The following is a 15,746-nucleotide window of genomic DNA, read 5'->3' on the forward strand; positions in this document are numbered from 1 at the left end:
CTTGTGTGCAGGTTCCGGCAGTCGGAAGCCCTAGTGAAGGAAGTGACCCGCCTGGTACGGACCAACCCTGAAGCTGTATGTCACATCCCAGATGCCCTCAGCTTCCTCGTCACCGCCCAGAGTGTGGAGGCTGATGCGCCTGAGGTAGGCGTCAACATCTCAACTCTGTCCTTACCTTTACCCTGCTGAATTTCTAGCATGCTTCTTAGCCAAATTGTTGGAATAATTTCAACTTGTAAACAGCCTACTTGGTAAAATATTATCGCGACACAATATGTAGCTCATTTTCACGGTCTAGAACACGTAATTAGTGCCATGTGTGAAATTATGAAAGTGTCTCTGTGTAACTGGGCTTATTAGTAACTGCAAGTCTGATCTGCAGCATTAACTTTGAGTTATCAGACAGTCAAAGTCTTTTTTTTTTTAGCTCAATTGACTGAACATCAATTTAGCGTATGTCATGACCTGTTTTATCCGGCATCCGTCATGCTTTATCCGTTCGACCCGTGAAGATCCGGGGTAGAATAAGTCTTCAGCAACTTCAGCAACAACAGGCGACTATGCTTGTCGTAACAGGCGACTAACGGGATCAGGTGGTCAGATTGCTGATTTGGTTGATGCATGTCCTCTTATCCAAATTGTGTGGATTGATGCTCATGATGTCAATCACTGGATCGTCTGGTCCGAACTCGATTTTTCACAGTCCGCCGTCATATAGCTGGAATATTGCTGAGTGAGGCGTTAAACAACAAACAACAACAATTTTATCCGTTCCATTAAACCATTAAACCGATGCAGCTGAAACTCCACATATGATGACACCCCAATTTGTTCAAGAGCTTTGAATCTGTTTGGCAGCCATATTGAACAAATTATTTATGACCACTACAGCCATTTTGTTTAGATATTGCTGGATGATCGATTACTATCGTGTTGAAAAAAGATCATTCCCTCACTGAACACAAGAACTTGTCTGTGGTCCTCAAGCAACTGAAAATGTGTCTTTGGTTCTGCTTTCGTTCAGTAGGTTTTTAATCCCCAGCAACCCATGTTTGTTGTAAGAGGCGACCTTTGGGATTGGGTGGTCAGGCTCGCTGACTTCGTTTACTGCATGTCATCATATCCCAATGGCATGGATCGATGCCCATGATGTCAATCACTGGATTGTCTGGCCCAGTCTCGATTATTTACATAATATAGCTTGGATATTGCTGAGAACGGCCTTAACCACGAATAAACAGTAGGTTTTCAGATATAGACTTTTTTTTAAAAATATTTTTTTTATATTACTCCTTATTTTGGTTTAGCTGTAACCCATGTAAGATTGACAGTGTCTACTGCGTATACTTTCTACTTTAGCCACTAGTCCAGGCTAGTAAGATGTTAGCTTAGCTAATATGCCCATATCTTCAGATATATTAACAGACTACATCTACACAGTGTAAGGCTTAATAAAATAAAAGAACTGGTTCTCAGACAATGTTTTTTGACAATATAGTGCAGGCGGGTGGGTTATTCAAACTAGTATGTAACCAAATAAACAGTTGTGTAACCAAATAAACAGTTGTGTACAATCAACCTGAGAAAGGGCCTTCTATATAAATGTTCCTTGATGAGTAAGATACTGGAATACAGTATTTGACTACTGTTGGACTCAGAATATTTAAGGATTTTTTTTGTTTTATTTTAAATGGAAATAAAAACGAAACGTGGGGCTGACTTTGCGATGATGCGGGCGGTGCCTGAGAACCAAGATTATTTTTTTTTAGCCTTATTGTTTTGTGGTGTTTTGGATTATGTATAATAAAGTATGTCAACCTGTGTTTCAGCTGACTCACATGATGACCTGGGGAATTGTCTCCCCTGTCCTGGCGCTCTCCTACTTCTCCCGGCTGTACCCCCCACATCCCCTCACGGCCCAGTTCGCTGTTAGAGTTCTGCGATCTCACCCATCTGTGAGTGGTCATTATCACATGTTATTTGGATGAATCCTATTGGCTCTCATACTTACTGAAACCACATGTGAATTAAGATCCGGGTTAGAATTGGTTTTCAGCTAACCTATGCTTGTCATAAGAGGCGACTAACGGGATCGGGTGGTCAAGGTCACTGACTTGAAAGATGCATGTCATCATATCCTATTTGCATAGATCGATGCTCATGATGTAAATCACTGGTTTGTCTGGTCCAGACTTGATTATTTACAGATCTCTGTCATATAGCTGGAATATTGCTGAGATATCTCAGTCATATATCCATCAATTTGTATCAGTATGATGCATGTTAGTGTGTTCAGGCGTTACACGCTGTTTTCAGTTTGAAATTTGTGGTATTGAGAATTACCGTATAAGCGCCCCTCTCTAATAAGCGCCAACGGCGATATTTGCTAATATATTGGCAAGTGAACAATCCCAATTCCTTCCGATTGGTCAGTGTAGACAAGACATATTTATTTGTGTATAATACACACTCGTGTGTTATATGCACCCTTAATTATGGGCAATTAAATTCTGGAAAAATATATCTGTCGTGTATGATACGCACAGATTTTTCTTTTGTATCATTACAGGCTGTCGGCATAAACCACGAAATTTACGACCTTTCAACTTTCAACAAAATTTTATTCGAATAAGAGCCCTCTATTTCTAATTTTGAGAGCACCCTGGGTGCTTATTACATTGAATACGGTAAATGTTTGATGAGTGATCCATATATGTCTGCTTTCAGGAAGCCTTGCTGTTCTACATACCACAGATAGTCCAGGCACTCCGATACGACCCGGTAAGACTTGGTGTCAGTAGTGACATTGAACAGGATTAGCCAGGGTTTCTAACAAATAGATGACCCATGAATATTCCGGGGTAGAATAGGTCTTCAGCAACCCATGCTTGTTCAAAAAGGTGACTATGCTTGTCGTAAAAGGCGACTAACGGGATTGGGTGGTCAGGCTCTCAGACTTGGTTGATGCATGTCATCGTATCCCAATTGCGTGGATCGATGCTCATGATGTCAATCACTGGATTGTCTGGTCCAGACGCGATTATTTTACAGACCACCATCATATAGCTGGAATATTGCTGAGTGCGGCGTTAAACAACAAACAAACAAACAAAACAAATAGTCTGTGGCAGGTCTTTGGGGGAAAAAGGCTATAGATCTTGTTGAGGTCTTTTTACAGCGTTAGAAATTGGCACTAGTCCTGTAGTCCTTGCCAAACTGCCCAATAGGTAAGGTATCATAGGGACTAGTAGAAACATGCTATTTTTGTCGTCATAAGGGCTAGTGGTCTAATAATGTTAGTTTCTACCGCTGCTTTTTACATTGCATATATTGCAATAATGTAAAACTTAACATTGCATCATGTTCTTTTCTTGGGCATATTCTCAGTGAAATACAGAAACCATTGAAGTTGTAATATTAGGAAACTTTGTCTTACAAGTTGGTGTTTTTTACTGACAGTTGTTGTTGACAAGAAACCATCTTCCCGAGGCAAGTGAGTTAACTGACTTTAAAAGTCCAGTTTCCACCCTTGCCAAACTAGGCTGAAATTCCTGGGCTCGATCATAGCGCCACCAGTGGATATTACGAGTTATGTCCTTTCTATACCTCTCCTATGGACCAATCAGAACCCCCTCTCGTATCACTTGCACTTTCTTCAAACAAAATTGCGGCGCCCAGTCAAGACGATCTGATCGATAATCAAGATCTATATTGTGATAAAACGGGTCTTACATCACGAAGTGCATCAAATCATGTGAGCACCTTGATGAAAAACATAAAAAGATTTGAAAAATATTTGTTGACAATAAGTTGGCAGTGCACATGCTTTGCAAATCCTGCAATCGACCGAAATCTGCATGACAGTTTACGAACGGGATTTCAATTTCATTGCGCAATTTGATTGGAAAATGCATAGACTTGTTAGTCCAGCCAAAATCTAACTCCATAATACCAGCCTAACTCGGCAAGGGTGGAAACTGGACTTTTATAGTGAGTTAATTCCCTTGCCTCAGGAAGATGATCAGAAAGGAGTGTTATGAATAAGTTGAGGGGCAGTGGGGTAGCCTAAAGGTTAAAGCTTTCTCTCGTCACACCGAAGACCAAGGTTCGATTTCCAAAATGGGTACATTGTGTGAAGCCCATTTCTGGTGTCACCCAATGTGGTATTACTGGAATATTGCTAAAAGTGGCGTAATAAGTTGCTGGTGTGTTTCAGATGGGCTACATGTATGAGTTCATCATGTGGGCCGCCAAGACCTCCCAGCTGTTGGCCCACCAGCTGCTGTGGAACATGAAGACCAATATGTTCATGGACGAGGATTCTACCATCAAGGACGGTATGGAGAAATCTTAGGATCAGTTGTCGTGGATACCTGATGCCATAGCCACAGCTAAACAGTAGTGGAAAATATATCCATTGCGTCTTGGTCATAAAGTTGTGTCAAAATTTGAAGGGTGCCCATGATATAAATATCATTAGAAGCAGATTTTAGTTCTCTCTACCGCTAAACAAAGATCTGAGGATGTCCCATTACAGGTCATGTCAGAACGACCATTCGATTACATTGACCAACCACTGAAATAACTAACACGAAATCGACAGCCAATCAGAAAGCAGCTTTCTTGAGCAATAAGGCACTATTTTCAAACTGACAACTTTGATTTCTAACTATGCTTTGAAAATATTTTGACAAGGTTCTCTATTCAAAATGTTAAACTAAACGAAAGAATATTCTGGAATGTCTTGTAGATGGCTGAGACTGTATGACAGTACTTCCTAATGCAAAGTCTCTTCCATTCAAATGTCTATCTTATTGAAGGGAGAGAAAAATGATGATTTTGTCAGTCAGTCTTAGGAATACCCCGCCTTGCATGATTAGAGAGGAGATATGTTTCTGATATTGTGTATGTAACGTTGGGTACGTTCCCCAACAGAGGAGATCTGTTTCTAACGTTGTGTACGTTCCTCCACAGAGGAGATCTGTTTCTAACGTTGTGTATGTTCCTCCACAGAGGAGATCTGTTTCTAACGTTGTGTACGTTCCTCCCCAGAGGAGATCTGTTTCTAACGTTGTGTATGTTCCTCCACAGAGGAGATCTGTTTCTAACGTTGTGTACGTTCCTCCACAGAGGAGATCTGTTTCTAACGTTGTGTACGTTCCTCCACAGAAGAGATCTGTTTCTAACGTTGTGTACGTTCCTCCACAGAGGAGATCTGTTTCTAACGTTGTGTACGTTCCTCCACAGAAGAGATCTGTTTCTAACGTTGTGTACGTTCGGCCACAGAAGAGATCTGTTTCTAACGTTGTGTACGTTCCTCCACAGAGGAGATCTGTTTCTAACGTTGTGTACGTTCCTCCACAGAGGAGATCTGTTTCTAACGTTGTGTATGTTCCTCCACAGAGGAGATCTGTTTCTAACGTTGTGTACGTTCCTCCACAGAGGAGATCTGTTTCTAACGTTGTGTATGTTCCTCCCCAGAGGAGATCTGTTTCTAACGTTGTGTACGTTCCTCCACACAGGAGATCTGTATCTAACGTTGTATATGTTCCTCCACAGAGGAGATTGGAGACAAGCTGGAGGCCCTGATGACTGAGATCACAAAATCCTTAGCAGGTCCTGCCCTGCAGTTCTATGAGAGGGAGTTCGACTTCTTCGGGAAAATCACAGCCATTTCTGGAGATATTAGGTAGGTGGGACAAACTGCAAACTGAACTCAGCAGAGAAAGATTCATGGTCCTAAGCCAGCATGAAACTTCAGTTTCTGTTTTTAAATGCATGCTTCCAATTTGTATGATTATTACAGACTATTCAAGTGTTGAAATACTCCAGGTGTTTATTCTGAACTTTTAGTTACTGTCATGGTGTTGATACATTTCAGGCCGTATCCCAAAGGTCCAGAGAGAAATGAAGCATGTTTGAAGTGTCTGAGTAAAATCCAGTTGCAGCAAGGTAGGTTGTGGTTTTCAATGCTGGATACTAAAATATAATATTAAAATAAACAGACACAGGTTCATATATACACTTGTATTCACCAGCCAACGGGGGCACGGGTGACCCAGTCGTCTAAGGCACCGCGATTCGCTGTGCAGAGTTGCATCCCTTGGGCACGCCCGAAACCTATGATTGTGGGTTCGAATCCCGGTTCGCCCCGATTATGTTTCTAGGTTTGTCAGCACCATACCCGTGCTCGTGGGTTTCACTGAAGTGGTAAATGTCTGAGACCTGCATCACTTCGGTCTTTCCTCCCACATTAAGCTGACATGCCATGATATAACTGGAATACAGTTAAAAGCGGCGTTAAACCCAACTCACTCACTCACTCACTCACTCACTGCTGTAGGAAGGCATGGCTGTTAAGGGACTGTAAGAGTAGGGGTGGTGGGGCAACCTAGTGGTAAAGCGTTTGCTCGTCACCCCGAAGGCCTGGGTTTGATTCCCAACATGGGTTCAATGTGTGAAGTCCATTTCTTGTTGAAAAATGTTGAAAAACTGTCTCACAGAACTGTCTGTGATGTCATGAACAGTGGAATATCATCTTCAATTATTTGTGACAAATCTTTGATATGTCATGTAGCTATGTGCTTTTTCACAAACAGTGAAAACAGTGAGACAATTGACGTGAACTAGCCAGTTAGCTTAGAGCAAAAATTATAATAGTTAGTAAGAATTACTGAAAGTATTTGCATTGACCTCTGAACCTCTGTGGGGGACACGGGTGGCCCAGTCGTCTAAGGCGCTGCATTTCGCTGGGCAGAGCTGCGTCCCTTGGGCACGCCAGAAACCTATGATTGTGGGTTCGAATCCCGGTACAACCCAGGAGTTTAGATTTTATGAATGTAAACATTGTTCCATCATGCACTTGATAGAACAGGGGTTGTGATTTAGAAAAAGTTTCAGAGTCATATAAGGAAAAGCATATCAAGACAGTAAAAAAAACAGATACCCTATTCGACGTAATATGCACCCCGCTTTAATAAGCGCCCACGGCGATATTTTCTAATATGTTGGCTAGTGAACAATCCTAATTAGCACCCTTCCGACTGATCAATGGACTTATTTATTTGTGTATAACACGCACTCGTGTGTTATATGCACCCTTAATTACGGGTAATTAAATTCTTGAAAACTCTATCTGTCGTGTATAATACACACAGACTTTTCTTTTGTATCATTTCAGGCTGTCAGCATAAACCACGAAATTTACGATCTTTCAACTCTTTCAGCAAATTTATATTCTAATATATTCTAATTCTTATTACGTGGAATACGGTTTTGTTAAATTTTCTGTTTAAAGAGAAACCATATTCCATCATACATAATATATCAGTGTTTGTGTGTGTTATGTTACCATGTGTCAAAGAGCCTCATGCATGATGTAAATTTAACTCCTACAAAGTTACATTAATTACATACAAGTGGTATGGTTATCTGTCAGGGTTGGAAATAATTGGACGGTTTCACTCGTTCACAAAAATGATTGCAATTTACCTAATGGTGAGTGAGTATGGTTTTACGCCGCTTTAAGTAATATTCCAGCAATATCACGGCAGGGGACACCATAATTGGGCTTCACACATTGTACCCATGTCGGGAATCGAACTCAGGTCTTCAGTGTGACGAGCGAACGCTTTAACCACTAGGCTACCCCACCACCCATTTATTAATGGTAAAGGTGGTAGTCCACAAGGACATGTCACTAGTACTTCCTGCATGTTATGAGCCTTGGACTAGTGGCCTACTGTGAATTTCTAACCATGTCTGTAAGTTCTGTGATAAGATGTAGGGTGTTTGTTCCAGGGTGCTACCTACCTTCAAACCCCGAAGCTATCGTCACTGAGATTGACAAGAAATCTGGCACACCCATGCAGAGGTAAGTTAGATATGTGTCAGGACAGGAATATTTGGGTTTTTTTTTGTTTTACCCCGCACCTAGCAATACTCCAGGTATATGACAGGGGTCTGTAAATAAACGAGTCTGGATCAAACAATCCAGTGATTGACATCATGAGCATCCATCTAAGTAATTGGGATACGATGACTTGCACCAACCCCGTCAGTGAGCCATAGCACCCAATCCCATCAGTCGCCTCCTATGACAAGCATGGGTTACAGAGTGCTAATTCTAAACTGGATATTCACAAGGGCGATAGCGCTATACAGCAGATAAGGCACTGCCTCACAAAAAGACTGGTCGACTGGCCTTGCATTTTCTTGTCCTGGAAATGGGTCACTGGTCCTCTATCTATCACGATGTAAATTTAGACCTTGAATAGCACACAGACCTTAAAGATAAGACGTCCACTAGGGAACCCAGCTGCTGTCTAACTGTAACTGGGTTACACCAAGCATGGTCGTTTGTTATGGCAAGCACGGGTTGCCGAAGACCTATTCTAGCCCGGATCTTCAAGGGTCAAGGACAGGAAAAGCCTTGGCTTCATCAGACCCAGAGGGCATGGGAATTAATAGCAGACGACTTATGTCTTTTATGACCATGGGACTGAGTCCCAGTTCAACTTGATTATGTTTCTAGGTTTGTCAGCACCATACCTGTGCTCCTGGGTTTCACTGAAGTGGTAAACATGTGAGAACTGCATCACTTCAGGCTTTGCTCCCACATCAAGCTGACACACCATGATAATACTGAAATACTATCAGTTGGCTTTAAGGCAAACTCACCCACTCACTCCTTGATGTAAGATGCCTGTAAATTTTATGCAGTTGGTGTTGAAGATACGCAATAAAGTTTCCTGATTGTGTTGATGGCGACGCAAGTAAATGCATCTATCATAATAGATAACTCCCACTATATTGTCAGAATGTTGTCGATAGAAATATATGGAGTAAGTACACTATTGCATATAACACAGGACTTCGATGCCACCTATAATTGGACACCATGTACTGATTCTTCGGAAAGTGATGACAAAAAAGATACACCAATACACTGCTTTGGAACAGACAAGGGATCCTCATGATATCATAAGTCTAGAGTATGGGTATGACAACAGGCGTGGCACCGAAATCTCTTTGTTGAATACAGGCCAAACCTGTAACCTACTTCATTGCTCTTTCTTTGACTGTTGTACGTAAAGGAGAACCACTTCTCCTAGGGTTTGTTTGTTTGTTTGTTGTTTAACGCCGCACTCAGCAATATTCCAGCTATATGATGGCGGTCTGTAAATATTGAGTCTGGACCAGACAATCCAGTGATTGATATCATGAGCATCGATCCACGCAATTGGGATCGATGACATACATGTATCAACCAAGTCAGCGAGCCTGACCACCTGATCCCGTTAGTCGCCTTTTACGACAAGCATAGTCGCCTTTTACGGCAAGTATGGGTTGCTGAAGATCTATTCTACCCCGGAATCTTCACCGGTCCCTCTCTTAGGGATTACTTGAGATTGTAAAGGAGGGAACATATCGATGTCAAACCTGTAAAGCAACTCATCACATAGATGACAAGAAAACATCACGATACCTTATGGTGAAACAATACAGTGTGTGACTGTATAAGAGGAATCCGATTAAAGCGTGTGAGAGAAAGACCACGTGCAGCATGGACCAACTGGATTCATGACATGTAAAATTGAAAAACTTTTCATCACCTGCTCGGTGACCCAGTCGGAAAACAGTGGGTTAGAAAACTAAACACAATATGTGAGTTTGCAGGTTCAATTCCTGTCATCCATAGTGAAAACTTTCATTTCTTGTCTTCGATTTTGGAACATTGGACGTTTGAAACACCAAGTACAAATTTATAAGTATAGAAGTATTAGAAGCTCCTCATAGGCGGGTTTACAACGATTGTAACCTTGTTGGACGATTCACAACCAATCATTGTGGGCCCTCATAGGAGGGTTTACAATCAATGTAAACCAGACTACAGGGGATTACATACCGTATTCGACGTAATAAGCACCCAGGGCGCTCTCAAAATTAGAAATAGGGGACTCTTATTAAAATATCATTTTGGTGAGAAAAAAATAGGGTTGAAAGATACATTTTGTGGTTTATGCTGACAGCCTGAAATGTTTATATACAAGAGATACATTTTTCCAGAATTTAATTGCTCATAATTGCATATAACACACGAGTGCGTACATGTATTATACGCGAATAAATAAGTGTTGTGTACATTGATCAATTGGAAGGAGTGCTAATTGGGATTGTTCACTGGCCAATATATTAGCAAATACCGCCGTGGGCGCTTATTAGAGCGGGGCGCTTATTACGTCGAATACGGTATATAAACTATTGCGCTCTATGGGGAATTCAACCATTTAAAAAATACTCATGGCTTACACAAACACGTAGGAGTTTTATGACTACGCTTCCATTTTGTTTCAATGCTGTTGAAATGAACCACTTTTCCCCTGCAGTGCTGCGAAAGCCCCGTACCTGGCCAAATTCAGGGTGAAGAGGTGCGGCATCCATGGCCTGGAGAGACTGGCCCTGGGGGACAACCAGGCCCTTGCCAAGGACTCCGTGGTCCCCGAATACTGGCAGGCCTGCATATTCAAGGTCGGCGATGATGTCAGACAGGTAGGTGGTGTTGGGCTCGATACTTCTAACCTTGATCATGTTGATGTCCTCAAACATTGTGGACGGTTAGTTATATTGCTGTCACCTTTTTCAGATTGCCTCTACAGGCATGTAACTTGCATATTTGCTTTTTTTATATACTTCAGTGTGAAAGACTGAAGTTGAGAAAAGTGATATTTTTATTGCAGTGAACATAACACTTTGACAGAACTATTGTCATACAAGAGTTACATCCCCTTAAATTGTCTCCCTTTATCATAAGTGTTGAAGTGTGACAAACTGTTGACGTGGTTTTTACGTGAGTTCCACATTGACAAGGCAAAATATAGACAGATGGTCATTTATCATGTTTCTCTCATCTCGTGATGGGGGAAAAGGAGATATTTTCATCAATACCCCAACTTGTTGCTGAAACATTGTTCATGCAGTATTAACTCACTCTTTGTACATGTGCCCAAACATCCCCATCTAGAATGATCCGCTCTGTTCCAACATCCCCATCCAGAATGACCATCACCCCCCTCTGTTCCAACATCCCCATCTAGAATGACCCCCTCTGTTCCAACATCCCCATCTAGAATGACCATCACCCCCCTCTGTTCCAACATCCCCATCTAGAATGACCCCCTCTGTTCCAACATCCCCATCTAGAATGACCATCACCCCCCTCTGTTCCAACATCCCAATCTAGAATGACCCCCTCTGTACCAACATCCCCATCTAGAATGACCCCCTCTGTTCCAACATCCCCATCTAGAATGACCATCACCCCCCTCTGTTCCAACATCCCCATCTAGAATGACCCCCTCTGTTCCAACATCCCCATCTAGAATGACCATCACCCCCCTCTGTTCCAACATCCCAATCTAGAATGACCCCCTCTGTTCCAACATCCCCATCTAGAATGACCCCCTCTGTTCCAACATCCCCATCTAGAATGACCATCACCCCCCTCTGTTCCAACATCCCCATCTAGAATGACCCCCTCTGTACCAACATCCCCATCTAGAATGACCCCCTCTGTACCAACATCCCCATCTAGAATGACCCACTGTTCCAACATCCCCATCTAGAATGACCCCCTCTGTTCCAACATCCCCATCTAGAATGACCCCCCCTCTGTTCCAACATCCCCATCTAGAATGACCCCCTCTGTTCCAACATCCCCCATCTAGAATGACCCCCTCTGTTCCAACATCCCCCATCTAGAATGACCCCCTCTGTTCCAACATCCCCATCTAGAATGACCCCCTGTTCCAACATCCCCATCTAGAATGACCCCCTCTGTTCCAACATCCCCATCTAGAATGACCCCCCCTCTGTTCCAACATCCCCATCTAGAATGACCCCCTCTGTACCAACATCCCCATCTAGAATGACCCCCTCTGTACCAACATCCCCATCTAGAATGACCCCCTGTTCCAACATCCCCATCTAGAATGACCCCCTCTGTTCCAACATCCCCATCTAGAATGACCCCCTCTGTTCCAACATCCCCATCTAGAATGACCCCCCCTCTGTTCCAACATCCCCATCTAGAATGACCCCCTCTGTTCCAACATCCCCCATCTAGAATGACCCCCTCTGTTCCAACATCCCCCATCTAGAATGACCCCCTCTGTTCCAACATCCTCATCTAGAATGACCCCCTGTTCCAACATCCCCATCTAGAATGACCCCCTCTGTTCCAACATCCCCATCTAGAATGACCCCCCCTCTGTTCCAACATCCCCATCTAGAATGACCCCCTCTGTTCCAACATCCCCATCTAGAATGACCATGTCAGATGTACCGGGTACCTCTGTTTCAGGACATGCTGGCGCTCCAGGTGATAGGAATGTTCAAGAATATCTTTGAGCTGGCAGGACTCGAACTCTACCTAGCTCCCTACAGGGTTGTTGCCACAGCTCCAGGGGTGAGGAGCTCTCTGTTTCTATGAATATGTATAGGTCAAGGCTAATTTGCAAATTTGTATGATGAGATGAACGATAATATCAACACTGCCCTTGGATGAAGGTTAATCATTATCTGTGTTGTATAACAGTGTGGTGTGAGAAGAATGACTGTTGACCTGTTGGGGTGAAACGATACACCAAGGTCACGATATGATGTGTATCACGATACGCATATTTACTTCAAATCGCATGGAAACTTCTTGACAATAAATATTTCAGAGCAGGTTCAAAAGGAAAAGCAAGCTGTAGACACATGTTTGGAAGGGCTTTTTTTGTAATGACCTTGTAGCAGTAATTACAACACATTTTGCTATATATGACTGACAAAAATGCCAGTGGTCACTAAACGAGTAGTAATTCTTTTTCAGCAAGTGTACATAGAAAAGTGTCTCGTGTATTGTGTCATCACAAGAAAAGTGACCAGGCACCAGTGCCCTGATGTATCGCTTCACCCCTGTTGACCTGTATGACACTGTCTTTATGTTATATTGCAGTGCGGGGTCATCGAGTGTGTGCCGGACAGCAAGTCACGTGACCAGATCGGGAGACAGACCGACATCGGCATGTATGAGTATTTCATAGCCAAGTATGGAGATGAATCTTCACCGGAGTTCCAAGCTGTGAGTTGTTCTATTTCGTAACTCAAACTCATATTTTTCATTTTCTTCTTAATATTAAATTATGTAAGGAATTTTAATCACTTGCATGTCCCCCAGCTATGATAAGGCTAATTGACATAGCAACAAATATCCATGGTTTGTGGGTGTGGCTACTATTCAAAGTCAGCTACTTCCATTCTCTACATCTATTGAAAATTAATGATGGTAACATTTGGATTTAAAATGTCTAGGTCTTTTTTGCCTACAAGTATTATGTGTATCATTGGGTATATATGTAATGAAAATATACTATTAAACTACTCTTGAACATGGAAAAGCAGATTAGATACCGATTCTCTCATCAAGTTGGACTTAAGGCAACAGTCAGATTTGTTCTTTCGAATTTTGGGGGGTTCTGGGGGGTTTGTCATCTTCTTATGACTCTTGTTTAGATGTAGATGCAGTTTTCATACATATATATGTAGCCCAGAATGTGTGTGAGCATATGTGGTAGTAGATGTGTAACCATGACAACCATGTCTCCTACAGGCCCGACATAACTTCGTTGTCAGCATGGCTGCCTACAGCATCGTCAGCTACCTGCTGCAGATCAAGGACAGACACAATGGAAACATCATGCTCAACAGCAAGGGACACATCATCCACATTGGTCAGTCACCATGTTCACATGTTCCTGTGGGATCCTGGGTTAGAATTGGTCCTCAGCAACCTATGCTGGTCGTAAGAGGCGACTGAAAGGAATGGGTGGTCAAGCTCAGTGACTTATACTGGGCTTTATTACCTGATGGAGTGGAACATTGATCACTATATCAATCATTTGATTGTCTGGTCCAGACTTGATTATTTACAGGCCGTCATCATATAGCTGGAATATTGCTGAGTGCTGGCTATATAACAAGCACGCACACACATAATGGCTAACTTGTGCATAGGACCTGTAGGATGGGTTGTGTATTAGTCTTTATTGGAACCTGGAAACTGGACCTATATCAACTGATGTGATTTTTGGACGATTACTGGATTTGCAAGTCCTTACCAATACTAGTTAGTAGGCACTATGTGCCAGCAAAAGCTGAATATGGGTCGAATTGACACACCATGCTCACAGGTTTCACCAAACTGGTAGATGTCTGTGACCTCTGTTTCTTAATCCCATTAAAATCAGATCTTAGTTCTCGCTACTGCTAACCAAAGCCAAAGTGAACACAAAGATCGGATTCCAATGAGATTTGTGTTCCTTTGAGAGTTAAACACACCTCAAGCAGACATGGCTTAAATCAAACACCTGTAAAAACCAACACGCTAACATCTATGCATACTGAACTCAAAATATAATAAGAATTTTTAATTAAATTATTAGAACATGTCAGTTTCCATTTGGGACTGTTTCTGTTTGACTGACCTTAATGCTAGGGGGACATTTTGTTGCAGATTTTGGCTTCATGTTTGAGAGTTCCCCGGGAGGAAACCTCGGCTGGGAGCCGGACATCAAGCTGACCGAGGAGATGCTGATGATCATGGGTGGCACGATGGAGGCGCCGTCCTTCCAGTGGTTCATGGAGCTGTGCGTGCAGGGATACCTTGCTGTCAGGTACGCTGATGTCATTGGAATGGGTGGCCGATTGGCTGTGCAGAGTTATGTCCCTTAGGCGTGCCAGGAATCTGTGATCATGGGTTAAAGATGCCAGATCAACCTGTTAATGTTTTTTAATTGTGAGATCCATGACTGTAATGATTGGTGTTACCAACAGAGGATCCAGCATTGTTAAAAGGGAGGGGTCCTAAAATATCACGATCCTCTCTAAATTCTACTGCCTACAACATACTACATTTGATTTCCAAAGGGTGGGGCCGGACCCCCTCTCTGGATCCACCTTTGGTTTCCAAAGTAATAAATGTCTTTATCATCCAAAGCTCGTCTCCACTCGAGATATCGCTGCAATAAACTTGCATCACGATGCTTTGCAACCGTTGTGACCATCAGTTACCATGACCATCAAATGACATGGCTAATTTTTCTCCTGCTGCAACTGGTTAGCTGTACCTTTTATAGACAGGACACTGCTTATTACTGTTTACATACAGCAGGGGGCACGGATGGCCCAGTCGTTTAAGGCTAGCAGAGTTGCGTCCCTTGGGCACGCCAGAATTGATTGTGGGTTCGAATCCCGGTTCGCCCCGATTATGTTTCTAGGTTTGTCAGCACCATACCCGTGCTCGTGGGTTTCACCGAAGTGCTAAACGTCTGAGACCTGCATCACTTCTGACTTTCCTCCCACATAAAGCTGGCACTCCGCGATATAACTGGAATACTGTTGAAATCGGCGTAAAACCCAACTCACTCACTCACTTACATACAGCAAGCCTCACAGTTTGAAGCTTTTATTGATATTGTGTTGATATATTTGATATCAAAAGACACTCGGGTGAGATCCTTCATAAGACCAACATCACTTTGGACTTCCTCTCACATCATGCAATGATATAACTGAAATACTGTTCAAAGCAGCATTAAACCAAACTCACTCACTCACTCTTTGTTGTCCACATCAGTACAAGCTACATATTGTGAACTTCAGGGTATTATTGGTCTTGAGATAAATATCATCATTTAGAATGA

The 15,746-nt window shown here is 42.6% G+C and overlaps 1 protein-coding gene across 3 annotated transcripts in view; it reads left to right on the forward strand.

The window, feature by feature from the left end:
* Window positions 1-15,746, forward strand: part of LOC124137851 (phosphatidylinositol 4-kinase alpha-like) — an 82,635-nt gene that overhangs the window by 65,466 nt on the left and 1,423 nt on the right. For all 3 annotated transcript variants that reach the window (XM_046504326.2, XM_046504327.2, XM_046504328.2), the window contains 12 exons: window positions 12-144; window positions 1,830-1,955; window positions 2,728-2,781; window positions 4,217-4,337; window positions 5,560-5,689; window positions 5,882-5,952; window positions 7,801-7,873; window positions 10,389-10,551; window positions 12,362-12,466; window positions 13,001-13,126; window positions 13,655-13,775; window positions 14,558-14,717. In XM_046504326.2, the coding sequence (XP_046360282.2) occupies window positions 12-144; window positions 1,830-1,955; window positions 2,728-2,781; window positions 4,217-4,337; window positions 5,560-5,689; window positions 5,882-5,952; window positions 7,801-7,873; window positions 10,389-10,551; window positions 12,362-12,466; window positions 13,001-13,126; window positions 13,655-13,775; window positions 14,558-14,717 (1,383 nt within the window). The remainder of the gene's footprint in view (window positions 1-11; window positions 145-1,829; window positions 1,956-2,727; window positions 2,782-4,216; window positions 4,338-5,559; window positions 5,690-5,881; window positions 5,953-7,800; window positions 7,874-10,388; window positions 10,552-12,361; window positions 12,467-13,000; window positions 13,127-13,654; window positions 13,776-14,557; window positions 14,718-15,746) is intronic.

This window comes from Haliotis rufescens, unplaced genomic scaffold (assembly GCF_023055435.1).
Source record: "Haliotis rufescens isolate VD_foot unplaced genomic scaffold, xgHalRufe1.0.p SCAF_138, whole genome shotgun sequence".
Taxonomy (NCBI): Eukaryota; Metazoa; Mollusca; class Gastropoda; order Lepetellida; family Haliotidae; genus Haliotis; species Haliotis rufescens.